We start from the raw sequence: 18,811 nt of genomic DNA on the forward strand, positions 1-18,811 counted from the left end.
ATCAATGAAATAAATCACACGTTTTGTGCTAGAGTAACATGACAGCCAGTGAAAGGAAACCTCTAGGTATACACGGTGTATGGACAGACTTTGGCACCACCCTGTGTCAAAACCAACCACGACCGACACGCTGCAATAATGGAATGGAATTCTTTGAACAAGATAGTTTTGTTTCATCATTGCATTGTCATTATCATCATATGATGTCACAATCAAAGTTGCCAAGCAACATATCATCTGCCCAGATGTGGTTGTGGTTGCAGTCAGAGCTGTATTCAGTAAGGGCTGTTGCTGCTGTCCTGTTGTTGCTGTCTGCGGAGCTCATTGGTAAGTGCATAATCTTTTACTTAGGAAAGTCAATATTACAGTTGTGTCTCTGTTTTCAAAGGTTAAAAACGTTACTACAAACATCATCAGTGCAGATGACTTTGTGTTATTACACAAACAGTTAATCAATTAAACTCGGTTTTATTTTGGAATGAGATGTAGATGGGTTTTTTTGCCTCTGCAAGGGATTGCATTATAGGGCAATGAGTACTCGTACAGTAGGTCAGGGTAATGGGCCTACCCAGATCAGACCGACTCCTTCCCCACAGGGTGGTGTACTGTAACATGGCAGCTATGCACTGGGAAGCGCGGCGCAGGCAGAACGTGGCTGATCACCGCTTGACTATCACTCATAAGGTAGGGCCATGGTTCTTTTCATCATTAGCCATGACAGCATAGTAGGACATTCATGTTGATACAGTGGCTATTTCTGTCAAGGTCACAATGTTACTGCAGTGGTAGACTAAATCCCAGAGCCCTGACTTGCTTGACATGGGAATGATTTCTGGCCAAACAAGCAAACAAATTAAACATGACTAGTGATGCGCATTAAGAGATGCTAATATCTCTCCTGGACATACAGAATGTGAAGGGACCAGCTCCTACGGTAGAGAGCCAACCTGAGGCGCCAACCATGCCAGTCCTTCCCCCTGAGCCCAAAGTGCTGGACGTGCCACTGGGTAGGGTATCTCATCCCTTGGTTGAGGTTATGAACGTCCCATGCAATGAACTGAATCTAAATTCTTTATAACCCTCTGCATTATGTTATCTTCGTAGCAGGTAAAAGTGTGCACTGCAAGTGTGTGCGCACAAACAAAGGCAACTACAGTGGCAAGATTGACAACAGATACTCAGTGAGTTCAGTTCTTGCATCGCACACTGTTGAGCTATGCGGGCAACCTTAGCCTAACATGTCCATTGTACTGCTATAGGACCTCATGACCTCAGCTTTCAATCTAAGAAACTGAGAGTAGAGCACTGCTCATTCATTTGACTAATCATGTTATGATGGCTGACAGTGAAATTGGACAACATCACGTAACCTCCAGTGAAAATGGATTTATTCCAAAAGGACAAAGCCAAAACTTTACGTCAATGACTTCGGATTAATGAAGATGGCTGTTTGATGTGTTTCAGTCCGTACAGTACTCCCAGCAGTGGTAGCTGCAACCACTCCTAGATTACATCTAGATTAGTAGCTGTAACCATCATGCACTGGAGCAGAGAGAACAGCCCTCACATTGGAATGCAATTAACAGCAACAAGGGCAATAAACCCCTAACAAAACAAACATCACACGTCAGTGTCTTCAAAGAGACTTTTTTTTAAATCTGGTAACGATCTAGGTATTTCACCCATGTCCCTATTAACTCAAACGTTCTAAGTGTGCAAATAGTCATCAGTCCATGACATCTCATTCCAAATCATGGACATTAATATGGAGTTGGTCCCCCCTTTGCTGCTGTAACAACCTCCAATTGAAGGCTTTCCACTAGATGTTGGAACATTGCTGCGGGGACTTACATTCAGCCACAAGAGCTTTGGTGAGGTCGGGCACTGATGTTGGGCGATTAGGCCTGGCTCGCAGTCTGCATTCCAATTAATTCCAAAAGGTGTTCGATGTGGTGGAGGTCAGGGCTCTGTGCAGGCCAGTCAAGTTCTTCCACACCGATCTCAACAAACCATTTCTGTATGGACCTCACTTTTCATGCAGAATCAGGAATGGGCCTTCCACAAAATGTTACCACAAAGTTGGAAGCACAGAATAGTCTAGAATGTCATTACATGCTGTAGCATTAAGATTTCCCTTCGCTAGAACTAAGGGGCCTAGTCCGAACCATGAAAAACAGCCTCAGAACATTATCCCTCCTCCACCAAACTTTACAGTTGGCATTATGCATTCGGGCAGGTGTGCTGAAATCCGCCAAACCCAGATTTGTCTGTCGGACTGGCAGATGGTGAAATGTGATTCATCAGTAATTTCCACTGAGTCCAATGGCGGCGAGTTTACACCACTCCAGCCAACGCTTGGCATTGCGCATGGTGATCTTAGGCTTGTGTTCGGCTGCTCAGCCATGGATAACCACTTCATGAAGTTCCCAACAAACAGTTATTTTATTGACGTTGCTTCCAGAGTCAGTTTTGAACCCGGTAGTGAGTATTGCAACTGAGGACAGACGATTCTTACGTACCACGCGCTTCAGCACTTGCCGGTCCCATTCTGTGAGCTTGTGCGGCCTACCACTTCGCAGCTGAGCCGTTGTTGCATCGATTCATTTCCACTTCACAATAACAGCACTTACAGTTGACCGGGGCAACTCTAGTAGGGCAGAAATTTGACAAACTGACTTGTTGGAAAGGTGGTATCCTGTGACAGTGCCACGTTGAAAGTTACTGAGCCATATGGGCCATTCTACTGCCAATGTTTGTCTATGAAGATTGCATGGCTGTGTGTTCAATTTTATACACCTGTCAGCAACGCTGTGGCTGAAATATCCTAATCCACTCATTTGTAGGGTTGTCCACATACTTATGGACATGTAGCGTAGCTTGACGGATTTAATTTGCATATATCTCATATACACTGATTGACTTTTAATGATGACATCTACACTGAGTGTAAAAAACAATAGGAACACCCGCTCTTTCCTTGACATAGACTGACCAGGTGAATCCAGGTGAAAGCTCTGATCTGTTATTGATGTCACTTGTTCAATCCCCTTCAATCAGTGTAGATGAAGGGGAGGAGACTGGTTAAAGAAGGATTATTAAGCTTTGAGAGAATTGAGACATGGATTGAGTATGTGTGCCTTTCAGAGTGTGAATAGGAAAGACACATTTAAGTGCCTTTGAACGGGGTATGGTAGTAGGGGCCAGGAGCATCAGTTTGAGTGTGTCAAGAACTGTAACGCTGCTCGTTTTTTTCACACGCAACAGTTTCCCGTGTGTATCAAGAATGGTCCACCACCCAAAGCACATCCAGCCAACTTGACACAAACTGTGGGAAGCACTGGAGTCAACATGGGCCGACACCTTGTAGAGTCTATGCCCCGACAAATTGAGGCTGTTCTGAGGGAAAAGGGGGGTGCAAGTCAATATTAGGAAGGGGTTCCTAATGGTTTGTACACTCAGTGTATGTTTTAAATCCCTACAATTATGTTAAAACCACCAACATGTACTTTCACAGTTCATAAATCATTCAAAAAACTACCTCAGAAGAATATGGCAAAGTAAATAATGTGAACAGAGCATAGGACAATACTATAGTCTACTACAATACTATATGTATACATTTCCCTTTGACAACGAAAAATGTATCAATATATTTTTTATGACCTCTGGACATAAGATAGAATGGAAGAGGCCCCTATTCCTTAGAGTCTATCTTGTTCATAATAAACCTTTTCACTTTGGGGATCCCTCATTGACAGGCTTTCATCTTTCAAAAAGAATTTGCCCAATAGGGTGGGGGATGGTGGTGTTGGCTCCACAGTCAATGTACTCAAAGGTGTCTTCTGACAGCTGCTCCGAGTGAGCCAAGTAGGAAATATTCATTGTCATTCTGTGGAAGACAAAAAGGGATATTAAGGCAGACATTTTGAAATCTTCCTCCGGAAGTGCAGAGTCTCGTGTTTCAAAATGTCACTTTTACAGAATGGCCAAGTTCAAACGTTTGTTTTTCTGTTTTTCCTGACTACCTTTTTCCCATGATAAAACAAAAAGTGTCAACTTTAAATTGGGTTGGTTTATGACCTTAAAGCAAATACTATAGTTACACTGTTACTAGTGTTAAGGCATGATTCATCTCAAATGGACATGAAACAAAATGTGTGAGATTTTTGAACATGTGGCTTGAAAGGGGCAATTCGGCCACGTTTTAAAAAGGCTAAAAACCTTCCTATTTTGGCTCCAGTAATCATAGTGCTTGGTCTTGAAAAGCAAAATTTGGTCTAGATTTTGTCTTGCCCAAAAGGTCTTCAAGAACACTGACAACAAGACTCGTCAGCAAAACTACCATGTACATCATTCTTAGAAGCATAAGATCTGTGCGTTTGAGTGGTTCCACACAAGAGATGTTACAATGGGAAGTCAATGGGCATACTACAGCCTGGCGGTCAGAGTGGCTTAAGTGCCTTGAAGTGTTTGTGGTGCGACAGATGTGTTTGTGGTTGGCCTCTTTAACAGATCTTGGAATAGGTTGCGAAACTCACTGCAAACGCAAGAACAAGGTGTGAATCCTTATGGTGTTTGACTTGCAGTAATTACTGAAACAGAGGAGATATAAAGACATTTATCAGCCTACACATTTATCACATAAGGAAAATAATATATTTTGAAAGCAAAACTAAGAGCGTACTGTAACTTTAATTCATACTGTAGGTCCTACCCAAGAGTTCATACTGTAATGTACACATATGCAGATAACACTGTATTTCCTTCCTATTTTAGAAGCAGTGATGACGGTAATGATAATAAATGTCATACTTACTTCAGGCCTGGGTCCTCAATTGTTATGGGTATGACAACAGTATACTGTAGGAGATTGGAAAACTTAATTTGACCTGGAATTAAGGTCCAATTGTTTCATACGGAACCATAAACAAAGTCTCTTTGCATTACACAGTATTACAATTGTGTAATTGATTTAGATGAAACAACAAAATCAAACCCACCGCTTTCTCTGAACGTGATTTGACCGCCGTCATATTAGATATCTTGATCCTGCCAACCACTCTTTCAGCAATCAGCACTTGTATATCAAATTCCAAGAATTGAATGTCCGCAAAGTTCTCATTGGTGACGTTAAAGACATTCTGGAAGAGGAAAAACAAGGTTTGGTCACACTGACCTCATACAATCTGTTGGAAGAACTGAAAAAGTGTGTGCTAGCAAGGAGGCCTACAAACCTGACTCAGTTACACCAGCTCTGTCAGGAGTAAATGTATTTGGATAAGGTGTATGTTAACTTCTGACTTCATCTGTATATGGGAGTGCGGCACGCATATATCTCGTATTTACCGTGATTTGCATTTCAACTGTTTGTGGGGTGAAGAAGACCATCACTGATTTGACGGTGACAAGGGACAGTGAGATACTCCGTGGGAAGAGGAAGAAGAGGATCAGACAGCAGATCAGGAGACACACCACCACCGAAATACACACATAGAGTTTCCTGGAAAAGAAGAAAGCAGTTAAAGGTTAAAGGTCCCGAACAATCTTTATGATTCCCATGTAAAATAGCCTTTTCAATGACTAAAATATAACGTTAATATTTGTGTTGGATAGAAATGCTAAACATTTTACAAAATTGTAATTGTTCTCTAATGGCTAACTACCAGGAAGTTTGAAAAGGCAGGGTGAGTGTGAGGGAAGCTTATATTCATGAGCTCGCCTTGACTGACAGCTCTTTGAAACACTTATGTTGAGCAACTTGGACGCAGTGAGCAGTGTTGCAGTCAAATTATCTCAAACTGTCTCTTATGATGCCTTCTGAATCAACGTGTTTGACACAGGGGGAGAGGACCAGTAACTTTATGATCAAACTTTATCAATGTAAAGCAACAGTCATTTTTCATACTTTTGTCATCATACTGTACTTTGATCTGGTTTCATCCAAATATCATCAAATTTCATGAGAAACGTGATTGACTGTTTGTGACTAGGGTTGCACATTTTGGGGAATATTCAGAGGTGGAAACTTTCCATGCGAATTAACAGGAATATATGGGAATTAACAAATATATGCAAATTAAAATTAATACCATTTAAATATAGATGTTTTTTTGCATTGGATATACAGTGGGGCAAAAAAGTATTTAGTCAGCCACCAATTGTGCAAGTTCTCCCACTTAAAAAGATGAGAGGCCTGTAATTTTCATCATAGGTACACTTCAACTATGACAGACAAAATAAGTGAAAAAAATCCAGAAAATCACATTGTAGGATTTGTAATTAATTTATTTGCAAATTATGGTGGAAAATAAGTATTTGGTCAATAACAAAAGTTTATCTCAATACTTTAGTTGAAGTGTACCTATGATGAAAATTACAGGCCTCTCATCTTTTTAAGTGGGAGAACTTGCACAATTGGTGGCTGACTAAATACTTTTTTGCCCCACTGTATCTACCATATCATATGGAGACAGAAACATAAACCTTTTACCTTATCATAAGTAGACATACAGTGCCTTGCGAAAGTATTCAACCCCCTTGAACTTTGCGACCTTTTGCCACATTTCAGGCTTCAAACAAAGATATAAAACTATTTTTTTGTGAAGAATCAACAACAAGTGGGACACAATCATGAAGTGGAACGACATTTATTGGATATTTCAAACTTTTTTAACAAACCAAAAACTGAAAAATTGGGCGTGCAAAATTATTCAGCTCCCTTAAGTTAATACTTTGTAGCGCCACCTTTTGCTGTGATTACAGCTGTAAGTCGCTTGGGGTATGTCTCTATCAGCTTTGCACATCAAGAGACTGAATTTTTTTCCCATTCCTCCTTGCAAAACAGCTCGAGCTCAGTGAGGTTGGATGGAGAGCATTTGTGAACAGCAGTTTTCAGTTCTTTCCACAGATTCTCGATTGGATTCAGGTCTGGACTTTGACTTGGCCATTCTAACACCTGGATATGTTTATTTTTGAACCATTCCATTGTAGATTTTGCTTTATGTTTTGGATCATTGTCTTGTTGGAAGACAAATCTCCGTCCCAGTCTCAGGTCTTTTGCAGACTCCATCAGGTTTTCTTCCAGAATGGTCCTGTATTTGGCTCCATCCATCTTCCCATCAATTTTAACCATCTTCCCTGTCCCTGCTGAAGAAAAGCAGGCCCAATCCATGATGCTGCCACCACCATGTTTGACAGTGGGGATGGTGTGTTCAGGGTGATGAACGGTGTTGCTTTTATGCCAAACATAACGTTTTGCATTGTTGCCAAAAAGTTCAATTTTGGTTTCATCTGACCAGAGCACCTTCTTCCACATGTTTGGTGTGTCTCCCAGGTGGCTTGTGGCAAACTTTAAACGACACTTTTTATGGATATCTTTAAGAAATGGCTTTCTTCTTGCCACTCTTCCATAAAGGCCAGATTTGTGCAATATAAGACTGATTGTTGTCCTATGGACAGAGTCTCCCACCTCAGCTGTAGATCTCTGCAGTTCATCCAGAGTGATCATGGGCCTCTTGGCTGCATCTCTGATCAGTCTTCTCCTTGTAAGTCGCTCTGGATAAGAGCGTCTGCTAAATGACTTAAATGTAAATGTAAATGTTGTATGAGCTGAAAGTTTAGAGGGACGGCCAGGTCTTGGTAGATTTGCAGTGGTCTGATACTCCTTCCATTTCAATATTATCGCTTGCTCAGTGCGCCTTGGGATGTTTAAAGCTTGGGAAATCTTTTTGTATCCAAATCCGGCTTTAAACTTCTTCACAACAGTATCTCAGACCTGCCTGGTGTGTTCCTTGTTCTTCATGATGCTCTCTGCGCTTTTAACGGACCTCTGAGACTATCACAGTGCAGGTGCATTTATACGGAGACTTGATTACACACAGGTGGATTGTATTTATCATCATTAGTCATTTAGGTCAACATTGGATCATTCAGAGATCCTCACTGAACTTCTGGAGAGAGTTTGCTGCACTGAAAGTAAAGGGGCTGAATAATTTTGCACGCCCAATTTTTCAGTTTTTGATTTGTTAAAAAAGTTTGAAATATCCAATAAATGTCGTTCCACTTCATGATTGTGTCCCACTTGTTGTTGATTCTTCACAAAAATAAAGTTTTATATCTTTATGTTTGAAGCCTGAAATGTGGCAAAATGTCGCAAAGTTCAAGGGGGCCAAATACTTTCGCAAGGCACTGTAATTGCAAATTATTAAATCATTCCAATAGAAATTTAAAACTATTTAGTTACGAATTGAACTTTAATTAAATGAATTGACTCTTCACATGGGATGATTTCACTGAACAACAAAAGGGAATATTGAATGATCCCCAATGATCCATCGCATCTCCCAAAAATGTTTTCAACATACATCTGTAAAATGATAGTCTAGAAACTAAAGCTTGGTTGTCTTCCTCTCAGGCTTCCATGTCTTCTCCACCTCTTTAACATCAGACTCTGAGGCCTCATCTTCACTGTCACTTTCCAATCTTGAGGATAGCTCGTTGTCAGGCTCAAAAAGACTTAAATTTGCCAGGATGGCCACCAATCTTTCAACCCTTGTATTGGTCAGCCTGTTGTGTGCTTTGGTGTGTGTGTGTTCCCAAACAAGGACCAGTTGCACTCTGAGGCGGCTTATGTTAGTGGGAGTTGGAGGATGATGGAGGCAACAGGGGAAAGAGCCTCAGATCCACAAAGTCCGATCCACCAGGTGGCTGATGAGATATGTTGGCACTAGTGCCATAATGCATCTCCATCCCAAGGCCCTTGCTTTGAAGTATACTTCGCCAGACTGCCAATAACCTTGCCCTCATCCAATTCAAGGTGGCGAGACACGGTAGTGATGACACCATAGGCCTTGTTGATCTCTACACCAGACAGGATGCTCTTGCCAGCATACTTGGGGTCCAACATGTATGCTGCGGCATGTATGGGCTTCAGGCAGAAGTCTTTACACTTTTTGATGTATTACAGAACTGCAGTTTCCTCTGCTTGGAGCAACAGTGAAGTGGGCAGGGCAGTACGGATTTCTTCTCTTACATCTGCAAGCAGAGTCTGAACATCAGACAGGATGTCATTGTCTCCCTCAATCCGCGCAAAGGCTACTGCTATAGGTTTCAGGAGTTTCAGGATGCTTACCACTCTCTCCCAAAATACGTCATCCATGAGGATCCTCTTGATGGGGTTGTCCATATCGGAAGACTGTGATATGGCCATTTCTTGGAGAGAGCCCTTCCCCTCCAGGAGACTGTCAAACATGATGACATCACCACCCCAACGGATGTTGCTGGGCAGCTTCAATGTGGTGCTCTTATTCTTCTCACTTTGCTTGGTGAGGTAGATTGCTGCTATAACTTGATGACCCTTCACATACCTAACCATTTCCTTGGCTCTCTTGTAGAGTGCATCCATTGTTTTCAGTGCCATCAGAGAGTTTTCAACCACCCATCAGAGATGATTGCAATACAGTCTGCTTTCTCTATGATTTGCTTGACCTTCACTTGAATTCTGTTGAACTCTGCATCCAGCAAATGAGTAGATAAAGCATGTCTGGTTGGAGGGGTGTATGCTGGGCTAAGAACATTCAGAAATCTCCTCCAATACACATTGCCTTTGAGCATCAAAGGTGAACCAATTGCATTCACAGCTCGAGCAAGACATTCATCAGCATTTCTCTGACTAGGTTCCTCCATTGAGTCAAAAAAACCTTCTGATTCCAGGAGGACCATGAGCTGTTGCTATCGATAAGGTGTCCGATTCAAAATGTTCACCTTGAATATCAGTAGAGGGACTTTTGTCAGAGGTTGCTTGTTGTGAGCGCTGAGGGAACTTGATGCATTTGGCCAGATGATTCTGCATCTTTGTTGCATTCTTCACATATGGTTTTGGCACAGTATCTGCAAAATGTACACAGCTTTTCTTTCTACATTTGCTGCAGTGAAATGTCTCCACACATCAGATAGTGCCCCGTGGCATTTTGCTGTAAAGATTAGAAAAAAATGAGTTTAAAAAAAAATACAATTCCATGTCCAGATAAATAGTTAAGCATTTAGATATAACAACTCCTTTGTAAAATAAATGTTTTAAAATGAAACATGTAGGGGAACTGGTGAATTAACACTCCTCAGTTAGCAGGCTCAAGCAAGCTAAAACCCGCATGGTAGCAAAAACGAATTAAAAGAAATTGTTAACTGTCAGGATTTGGCCAGGGTTGTTCCGGTTTTTGGTCACTAGATGCCCCCATTGTGCCTTTTGACCTTTTGTTTTCCCTTGATCCCCATTATTATTTGCACCTGTGCCTCGTTTCCCCTGATTGTATTTAAACCCTTTGTTTTCCTCAGTTCTTTGCTCTGTGTTTGTATGTTAGCACCCAGCCCTAGTACTCTGTGAACTCTTGTTGATCCCGGTGGACTCTCTTGTGGAATTCTGTTTTTTGTTCTTGTTTGTTTGTTTTTGAGTATTTTTTTAGGCTTTTTGTGCTATACCTTCCACCTTGTGGATTTACCTTTTTGTCTTGGAGGATTACCTTTGTTCTTGTGGAATTCCTTTTGGAGGTTGTGGAGTTACATGTTTTCCTGAAGAACTTCACTTTTTACTTCATTAAATACACCGTCTCAAGTACTGCTGTGTCTGCCTCATCTTCTGGGTTCTGCCAACTATTCGTGGCTCAGTTGGTTAAGTGACTGTTTCTCACTCTGGAGACCCGGGTTCGTAACCGGGTCCTGACAGTTAACAAGTTAGAAATTACTTAAACACTTTGCTGTAGGCTACTATTACTAGTTAACAAAAAATGATGTGATATAAAATATATTCACCCCCACCCAGTATTGTAATCAAAACTTACCATAAAGCATGTAGTCCTTGTTTCAGACAGTGAAGTAGTGCAGGCTCAATGTCATCTCATTAGTGTGCAAGATCTTGAGAATCTGCTATACATGTGATGTAAGAATGCTCTGTGCATGTAGAGGGTAGCAATTCCATTGGAATTGGGGATAGTTTAACCAAAATATGCCACAAGACCTAGAATGGCCTTTTGTGTATCCCACAAAAAAAGGTTCACTGTTATAAGAACTTTTTTTGATGAATTTAAGCAAAATTCCCCAAATTCCAGGGCTTAACTTCCCATGGAACATTTCCGGAAAAATTCCTTAAATTTACCGGAAAGTTTCCAACCCTTTGCAACCCTATTTGTGACCTTTAATAACCATGAAGCGTAACACAATATGTTGATTAAACACACCAAGAATCTTACTGTATACTGTTTCGTATGGGTAAAGCTCAAAAATCATATCAATCTCATTTTATGCAGAGTTAAGCGATTATAAAAAGAATAACATGAGGAAAAATTATTTATATACAGGGAGTAACACTACCATATCAATTTGCAGGCGTGCGAGGTAATTGAGATAGATAATGTACATAAAGGCAGAAGATCTAATAATAAGATTCATAAAGGAACAGAGTAGCAGTGGCGTATGATTGTGAAAGTATGGGTGTCTCAGAGGAGGCTAGTGGGAAGCGCTACAGATGGTCGGGCTCATTGTAATGGCTGGAATGGAATATAATGGCATGGTATCAAACACATCAAACATATGGAAACAACATGCTTGACTCCGTTCCATTGGTGTGTATGTGTGTGTGGCGTCAGTATGCGTTGTGTGTGTGTGTGTGTATGTGTGTGTGGTTTTTGTTGTTGTTGTGAGAGTGTCAAGTGTAGTGTGAGGGTAGAGACTTGTGAGTGTGCATAGGGTCAGTGGAAAATAAGGTCAAACTCAATACAGATAGTCTGGGTAACCATTTGATTAACTATTTAGCAGTCTTATGGCTTGGGGGTAGAAGCTGTCTCGGAGCCTGATGCTCCAGTACCATTTGCCGGACGCTACATCACTGGGGTCCCTGCCATCCAGGACCTCTATATCAAGCCGTGTCAGAGGAAGGCCCGAGAAATTGCCAGGCTTCAGCCACCCAAGTCATCGACTGTTCTTTCTCTGACACTTTTTTGGGCCTACCTCTGAGCTACCTGCCATCCAGGACCTATACATCAAGCAGTGTCAGAGGAAGGCCCAAAAAATCTATATCAGGCAGTGTCAGAGGAAGGACCGTCATGCATTCTTCACGACTGTGCGGGTGTGTGTGGACATTGTTAAGTCCTTAATCATGTCGACCCACTCCACTACAGCACTGTCGATGTGGATGTGGGAGTGCTCACCCCTCTGTTTACTGTAGTCCACGATCAGCTCTTTGGTCTTACTGAGGTTGAAGGAGAAGTTGTTGTCCTGGCACTACACTGCCAGGTCTCTGACCTCATCCCTGTAGGCTTTCTCATTGCCGTCGGTGATCAGGCCTACCAACTCTTCAGCAAACTTGATGATGGTGTCGTGCATGGCCACGCAGTCGTGGTTTAACAGGGAGTACAGGAGGGGACTAAGCACTCACCCATGAGGGGCCCCCGTGTTGAGGGTCAGCGTGGTGTGTTGCCTACCCTCAACACCTAGGGGAGGCCCGTCAGGGTCCAGTTGCAGAGGGAGGTGTTCAACACAGTTATGCACGCACACACAAACACAATTAGACAGTCAAAAACAGACACACATACTTACGTCTGGCTGGGCCTCAGTCTAATGTCTGAACATGGGATGACTGCCACTAGCTGATCATGTCCTATACAGAGAAGAACAAGTTATTATTTCACAGTTAGAGATACTGCTGTATTGGCATGTCAGCCTTGCTGCACAGAACACAACAGCAATTTATTTAATTTCACAGAGAACTGAAAGGGACTCTCCCTTCTTCTGAAACAAATGTGGGTTATGACTGCCACAAGCTGATCAAATCCTATACAGAGAACAGTAAGGTGAGTTATTACTTCACAGTTAGACATACTGCTGCATTCAAATCCAAACCAAGTTTATTGGTCGCGTACACAGTTTAGCAGATGTTATAGCGGGTGCTGCGAAATGCTTAAGTTACTAGCTCCTAACAATGCAGTAAAATATCAAACAAGTGCACAAATAACACAAAATGTAAATAAAGAAATGTCAACATCCCAAATAACACTGTAACAGTAATCCAAATGCAATCTATGTATATACAGTACACCAGATTTTTTGACACAAGATATACTAAGAATTATATGTACAGCAGTAGATACTGTATATTAGAGTGAGCTATGTCAAGAATCCAGTATATAAATAAATATGTGGTGTGTATAGGCAGTGTAACTAAAATGCAATGTACAGTAGTAGAAATATTAGAATGAGCTACTGTATGTCAAAAATACATTATTTAAATACACAGTACAAAGCCCCATGGCAAAATTGAAAGAACTGCAGGAAATGAGCTAACAGACCAGTCCGCAATATAAATATATAGTATATGTATGTGAATCAAGTCTAAAGACAGTTGGACAGTATGTGAATAGAAAAGTATGTTTGCAGAAGTAGTTGGGAGTGGCAGGTCAGCCTTGCTACACAGAACACAACAGTATTTTGAGAACTGAAAGTGACTCACTTCTCTTAAAACAAATGTAGGCTATTAAATACAAATCTTAACAAGTCTTGAATAACAACATGGAAATAATCACAACATCAACATGTAAGTACATCACAGGCACAACTAAGTAGTTAGTCTGGCTGAAGTGGACCACCTACCTCTTGGAATACGCCCTACTCCCCAACAAGTCGGGCAGGTATCTCCTAGGTTGCCTGTACTGTTCCCGGTGATGGCTCCATATAGTTGGGAGGGGGACTGAATTCTTCTCTTCTCCGGTTCTTGTTCCTGAGGCAGGATGGCCTCTGTATCATCCTTGGAGCCACTGGAGTGTTCTAAAGTAACCATAGTCGAAACACCATCCGATCTAATGGGAGAAATGCAAACACAACCCCCACCCCACTCTGCTCTTACAAGGTGGAATTTCCCTCTTGAAGATCAGCCATGCATTCCCTCACTTTTCTCACACAAACAAGTACGATTGATATTGTCTAGTTCGGTATTACTCCATCTATATGCACCTTGGTGACTCCGTTGGTCCTCTTTGTGAAACCTGAAATAATGTTGAGTTGCACTTTACGGTGTGAGGGCACCATAAACCTTCAACCTTCCTCTATAAAAGAATTGTCCTGAATTAAATCGAGAGACATAGGAGGAGACAAATACATAGGATGCCCAAGTCCTCAACATTGCTGTGAAGGCAAGACTTCACTGTATAGTATCTCTGACGGATTGCAGATCTATAATCGACTGCTACTGGGTTAGAGAAGTTTTGTCAAGGTGAGATGTTGAAAGGAATATTTTTTGGGGGCCACAATATTGCTACGATGTAGGCTCCGGCTATTCAACTGGTGGCCCTTGGGTCAGATTTGTCCAATTTATGAATTTAGAATGGCCCTTTGATAGTGGCGTGTATTCATGGATGCCAAGGGATGCCAGGCTTCCCCCAAAAAATGTATCTTTCGTCTTTCGGTGTGTCATAATTTTCCTTTATTTCGCAAGAGGCTGAATGTATATCACAGGAGAAAGCATCTGACCGAGTAAAACAGCACCCCTCTGTTTCTCCTCATGTAGACAATCTGATGCTGTCTGGTCCAAACAAGTATGACATTGTTGCAGCCCATAGCATTGAGTGCAAGGGAAGCCTCCCTTGACAAAAAAAAAGTATACAAAATTAGCCAACCAGCTTTAAGGTAAACTGAGCGAGCTCAACTGTGTATGGTCCTGGTGCACAAAAAAGTGCCAAAGGAAGCAAGCTTGGATTTGGCATCACTTCTATCAAATCCCATTGAGAGCATACGTCATTGACAGAAAAACTTGAATTGTTGCATCTCGTGGCATTGTTTCCCTCCGGTGGCTAGCTAGCTAAAATTGTCCCTTTCCTAAATCAGCCTTGGTTGGATTTAGGAATTTGGACTTGTGGTTTTACTTAATTCTCCATACTGGCCAATGATTATAAAGGTGATTCTTATCCAACCATTACCATTCATTCGTACATTGTTGTGCCCCTGGCCTGAGAGGATGGAAGTTCAATATGTAGCTACATGTAGAAGGCTAATGTTAACTAGCTAATGTTGCCCATGAATGGGTTAGGCTAGAGAGCAAGCATTTTAGCCAGGTAGCCTAGGACAACAAAAAATACAAGTGTGTACTGTATGACAGGGGGATAGACTGTTTCGTCAACGTGAAAGAGAGGAGGATGACATTGGCGCTTCTCGACAAGTAGTGAGTCAACATGTTTTTCTACTTGCACGAACACACACACACGCACACATAAATCAGAAACTTGGACAGTCATCATATTTAGCTTATGGTGATTGGACTAAATTGTTTTGGTATCTTTTAGTTGTCACTGTATTAGACTAAGCAGAGGTGATTTGATGGTGTTCAAATGTTGAAGTTGAAATGGTGCTGGAATAGTAGAGGCAGCTGCTGTTTTCTTTGCGACTTGCGGTCACCCTCTGTGGTTCTAAATCCATAGTTGTTTAGTGGTACGAAAATGTCTGAAACTGGAACTTGCTTGACCATGCTGTAGGTCATGTAAATTTCTGTTACTATAAATGGAATATGCTTTGTGGACTTCACTGGATAGAGGTTGCTATCCTTGCCTTCCCCAGGGATTTTACCCATGCACCACTACTGCCCTTTGATCAATTATTTTTTTTAAAGCAAAAAGGTGCCCTCTTCAAAATTTTCCAATGGGAGAACCTGCTTTCCTGTAGTCTCGCCCATTGCCTGCTGTCACTCAATTTCACTGAACATACCAGTTACAGTATCATCATCTACTTTTATATAATGTTGTTCGTTTGCTAAGCAAGGGTAATAATTCTCACAAGAGAGCAACCTATGTGAGCTTAGTTGCTTTTCTCAAGAAATTGAATGGACTATATTGATATGATTTGAAAAACACTGCTTTTCAAAAATGGGTTATTTTTCTCCTCTGATATGAGCCCAATCAAAACGCTACACTGTGCAACGAGATTTGATGAGTTTTGCGCCTGGATCACATCGACAGGGCCATTGCATTTTGGTACACCAGAATTACACTCATTTCCAATGAAACGCTGCGTTTGCCTTACAGCATTGCGTTGCAGAGGCAGTTGCAGTGCGTACCTAGGTTTTTATCGAACATACGCGTCAACCTGTATGCATAGACAGCTTGACAGAAATGGTAGCAGAAGGTGAATGTTGAACTTTTGTTGCAAACATCCAGATGATGCTGCATACTATTTTGCGCAATGTCCCTGTCGGTGTGTTTGAAGCATAAAACACTGTGTTTGTCTCTGTGTAGTGCATATGTTGGATTTATCGAACAAATGCATCAAACAGTATGTGCAGAGGCTTTATGTGCAGAGGCTTTATGTGCAGATAGGGCTTTATGTGCAGATAGGGCTTTATGTGCAGATAGGGCTTTATGTGCAGAGGTTTGACAGAAATGGTAGCAGAAGGTGAATGTTCGGGATCATCTGGATGTGTGCAACAAAAGTTCTGCTACCATTTCTGTTAAGCTGTCTACAGCATACAGGTTGATGCATACGCTCGATAAAAACTAGGTCTGCACCACACCGAACGCACTGCACCTGCCTCTGCAACGCAATGCTGCAAGGCAAACGCAGAATGTAATTCTGGAGTACCAAAATGCACCGAACGCACTGCCTATGCAATGCAATGCTGCAAGGCAAACCCAGAACGTAATTATGGTGTACCAAAATGCAATGACACTGTAGTCCCCACAGAGGTGGTGCACAGTTTGTTTATAAAGATCCGTTCTCTACTGATGTGGGGGGAGAAAAACTTCTCTGTGAAAGTTAGTCAACTGAAACATGCCATTCACACAGTGGCAGTCGGTGCTACCCGAGGGAAGACGATGTTTATTTTATTTTTTGACCAATTCCTTATTTCTATTACATGGTATTGGATGACTGTCATTCATATTCCATTCACCCAGCTCAATGTAACATCGATAGGTTTAGGCTACTACATGATACTTTTCCTATACCCAGCATGATGTTGCTACAACCCAGCCTATGAATGAAAGTTTACAACATAGGTTGAGAGACATTTGGGTAATCAAGGTGACAGACATTGACACGTTCAATAGCACCTTGCGTACTCTTGCCCACATCTAGCTGATCTAGTGTGTAATTATTAGTCTAACAGTTACGAGAGTTTCAGTTGAACAAATTCAAGTGGCGCAGTGTTCTAAGACCCTGCATCTCTGTGCTGGAGGCATCACTACAGACAACCTGGTTTGAATTGGGAGTCCCATAGGGCGGATCACAATTGGCCCAGCGTTGGCTGTCATTGTAAATAAGAATTTGTTCTTAACGGACTTGCCTAGTTAAATGTTTATCCCTGTTCCGTTTGCTTCCATTTAAGAAAAAACGGCAGAATTAATACACCCCTGATCACTCGCAAACACAGTTCACTTTCATGGCAGCCACAAACAAACAGCATGATCACTTTGATCCTTGTATAATTACTTTTAGCATCTAGGTGCTATCCTTCTCTCACCTTTTCCCTTTGCTTGTGGACTTCAGTCCACAAAACATCAGCTGTCTGTGATCTGGCAAAAAATATCTTACCAAGCCAAACCTTCATATCATAACCGCTACACACAGCCTACATCATTGTCACCATATTAATGTCATAAAAACTGATTTTATATCAGAGCTGTGCATGTTGTTCCCAAGCCTACCTGCCCTCATTGGCTAGAATGGTTCCACCCAATCTCACCTCTACTTTAGGCTGAATGGTAGAACAGCTATTGCCATGTTAAAATGTTATGGAATACATTTTTACCATTTTTTTATGGTAGGCCACTCTGGTAGACCTAAATTATGATCAAATAGCCACAGTAGCCTACTTGCCCACTCTAGAAACTGTAACTTGAATCTGGTACAGCTGCAGTGTTCACAGTAAACTTGGGGCTCCTGAGTGGCGCAGAGGTGGAAGGCACTGCATCTCAGTACAAGATACCCTGGTTCAAATCCAGTTTAATGGACTTGCCTAGTTAAATAAAGATAAAATATATATATTTTAATGCGCTGGAAGTTGAACAGAATATTTACAACATTCAAGCATGCGCCGCATTAGTTCAGCTGACAGTGTAGAAAGTTGATATGCTTTTGCCTCTAAGCACTTACCGTATAAAATGATGTCCTGCAGGTTTGCAGTGCTGCTATTTGTTGATTAGGTAAATACTCTCAGCATGTTTTATATCAGTCAAGGATTAACGAATGTTGGACACTTCTCCTACATCGTTTATATAAACTTGCGAAGTGAAGTAATCACTTCCTACTTGAGGCATTTGGCAGGAGGGATGTCGTTTCTGAATGTTGTATGTTGCCACTTGGTGGTAAATTACAAGCATTAACCACGACAATGTTTATCATATGCGCCTACAATTTGATTAAGACTTGGCCGAAGCAATATATGGAAAGCAATGTATGGAAGTCGGTAGGCCAATGTCCAATTTCTAAAAAACACTGAGTATAACTTATTTTAAGTTGCAAACAAGTTTGTAATACCTTAATGGCAATGTAATGCCACGTTGTAAAAGCCATTTTCAATATCATCTTTATGTATTACACTAACCACAGCTACAGACGCCTATAGAAAGGAACTTCAGCAGAAAAGGCCTTGGCCAATTGCAACCAAGGGACAGTTAACCCATTAAAAAAAATGCTGCAAAAAATATACTGCAAGCAGTTTATGGACAAGGTATGGCAGCAATCCATGCTTTGGTTTTTGTTAACCTGGACACTTTCAAACGCTAACTTTATTTGCATTTGTGGCAGAAATCCATTGCAGTCAATGGTACCCATATTTGCA

The 18,811-nt window shown here is 41.5% G+C and overlaps 2 protein-coding genes across 2 annotated transcripts in view; both read right to left on the minus strand.

The window, feature by feature from the left end:
- The window catches only part of LOC124039962 (ADP-ribosylation factor-like protein 4D), a 13,377-nt gene extending 9,516 nt beyond the window's left edge, over window positions 1-3,861 (minus strand). The window contains exon 1 of the mRNA XM_046356557.1: window positions 3,729-3,861. The gene's annotated coding sequence lies outside the window, so the exon portion shown is untranslated. The remainder of the gene's footprint in view (window positions 1-3,728) is intronic.
- On the minus strand, window positions 3,341-18,269 carry LOC124039961 (transmembrane protein 106B-like). Its single transcript, XM_046356554.1, has 8 exons — window positions 18,124-18,269; window positions 13,639-13,844; window positions 12,589-12,649; window positions 5,347-5,500; window positions 5,001-5,141; window positions 4,817-4,860; window positions 4,539-4,592; window positions 3,341-3,889 (listed from the first exon to the last, which is right to left on the minus strand). Exons 2-8 carry the CDS (start codon window positions 13,823-13,825, stop codon window positions 3,763-3,765), a joined length of 768 nt encoding a protein of 255 aa, XP_046212510.1. The 5' UTR covers window positions 13,826-13,844; window positions 18,124-18,269; the 3' UTR covers window positions 3,341-3,762.
- Between the last annotated feature and the right edge of the window lie 542 nt (window positions 18,270-18,811).

The sequence above is a fragment of the Oncorhynchus gorbuscha genome, linkage group LG07 (assembly GCF_021184085.1).
Source record: "Oncorhynchus gorbuscha isolate QuinsamMale2020 ecotype Even-year linkage group LG07, OgorEven_v1.0, whole genome shotgun sequence".
Taxonomy (NCBI): Eukaryota; Metazoa; Chordata; class Actinopteri; order Salmoniformes; family Salmonidae; genus Oncorhynchus; species Oncorhynchus gorbuscha.

What these genes read in the sequence shown, in the direction of transcription:
- LOC124039961 (XM_046356554.1), bottom strand. Translation starts at nt 13,825, where the DNA reads ATGGTTACTTTAGAACACTCCAGTGGCTCCAAGGATGATACAGAGGCC. An exon ending in AGTAGGGCGTATTCCAAGAG is followed by an intron (nt 12,650 to 13,638) that starts GTAGGTGGTCCA and finishes TTCTCTGTATAG; the next exon opens with GACATGATCAGCTAGTGGCA. An exon ending in AATCACGTTCAGAGAAAGCG is followed by an intron (nt 4,861 to 5,000) that starts GTGGGTTTGATT and finishes AATCTCCTACAG; the next exon opens with TATACTGTTGTCATACCCAT.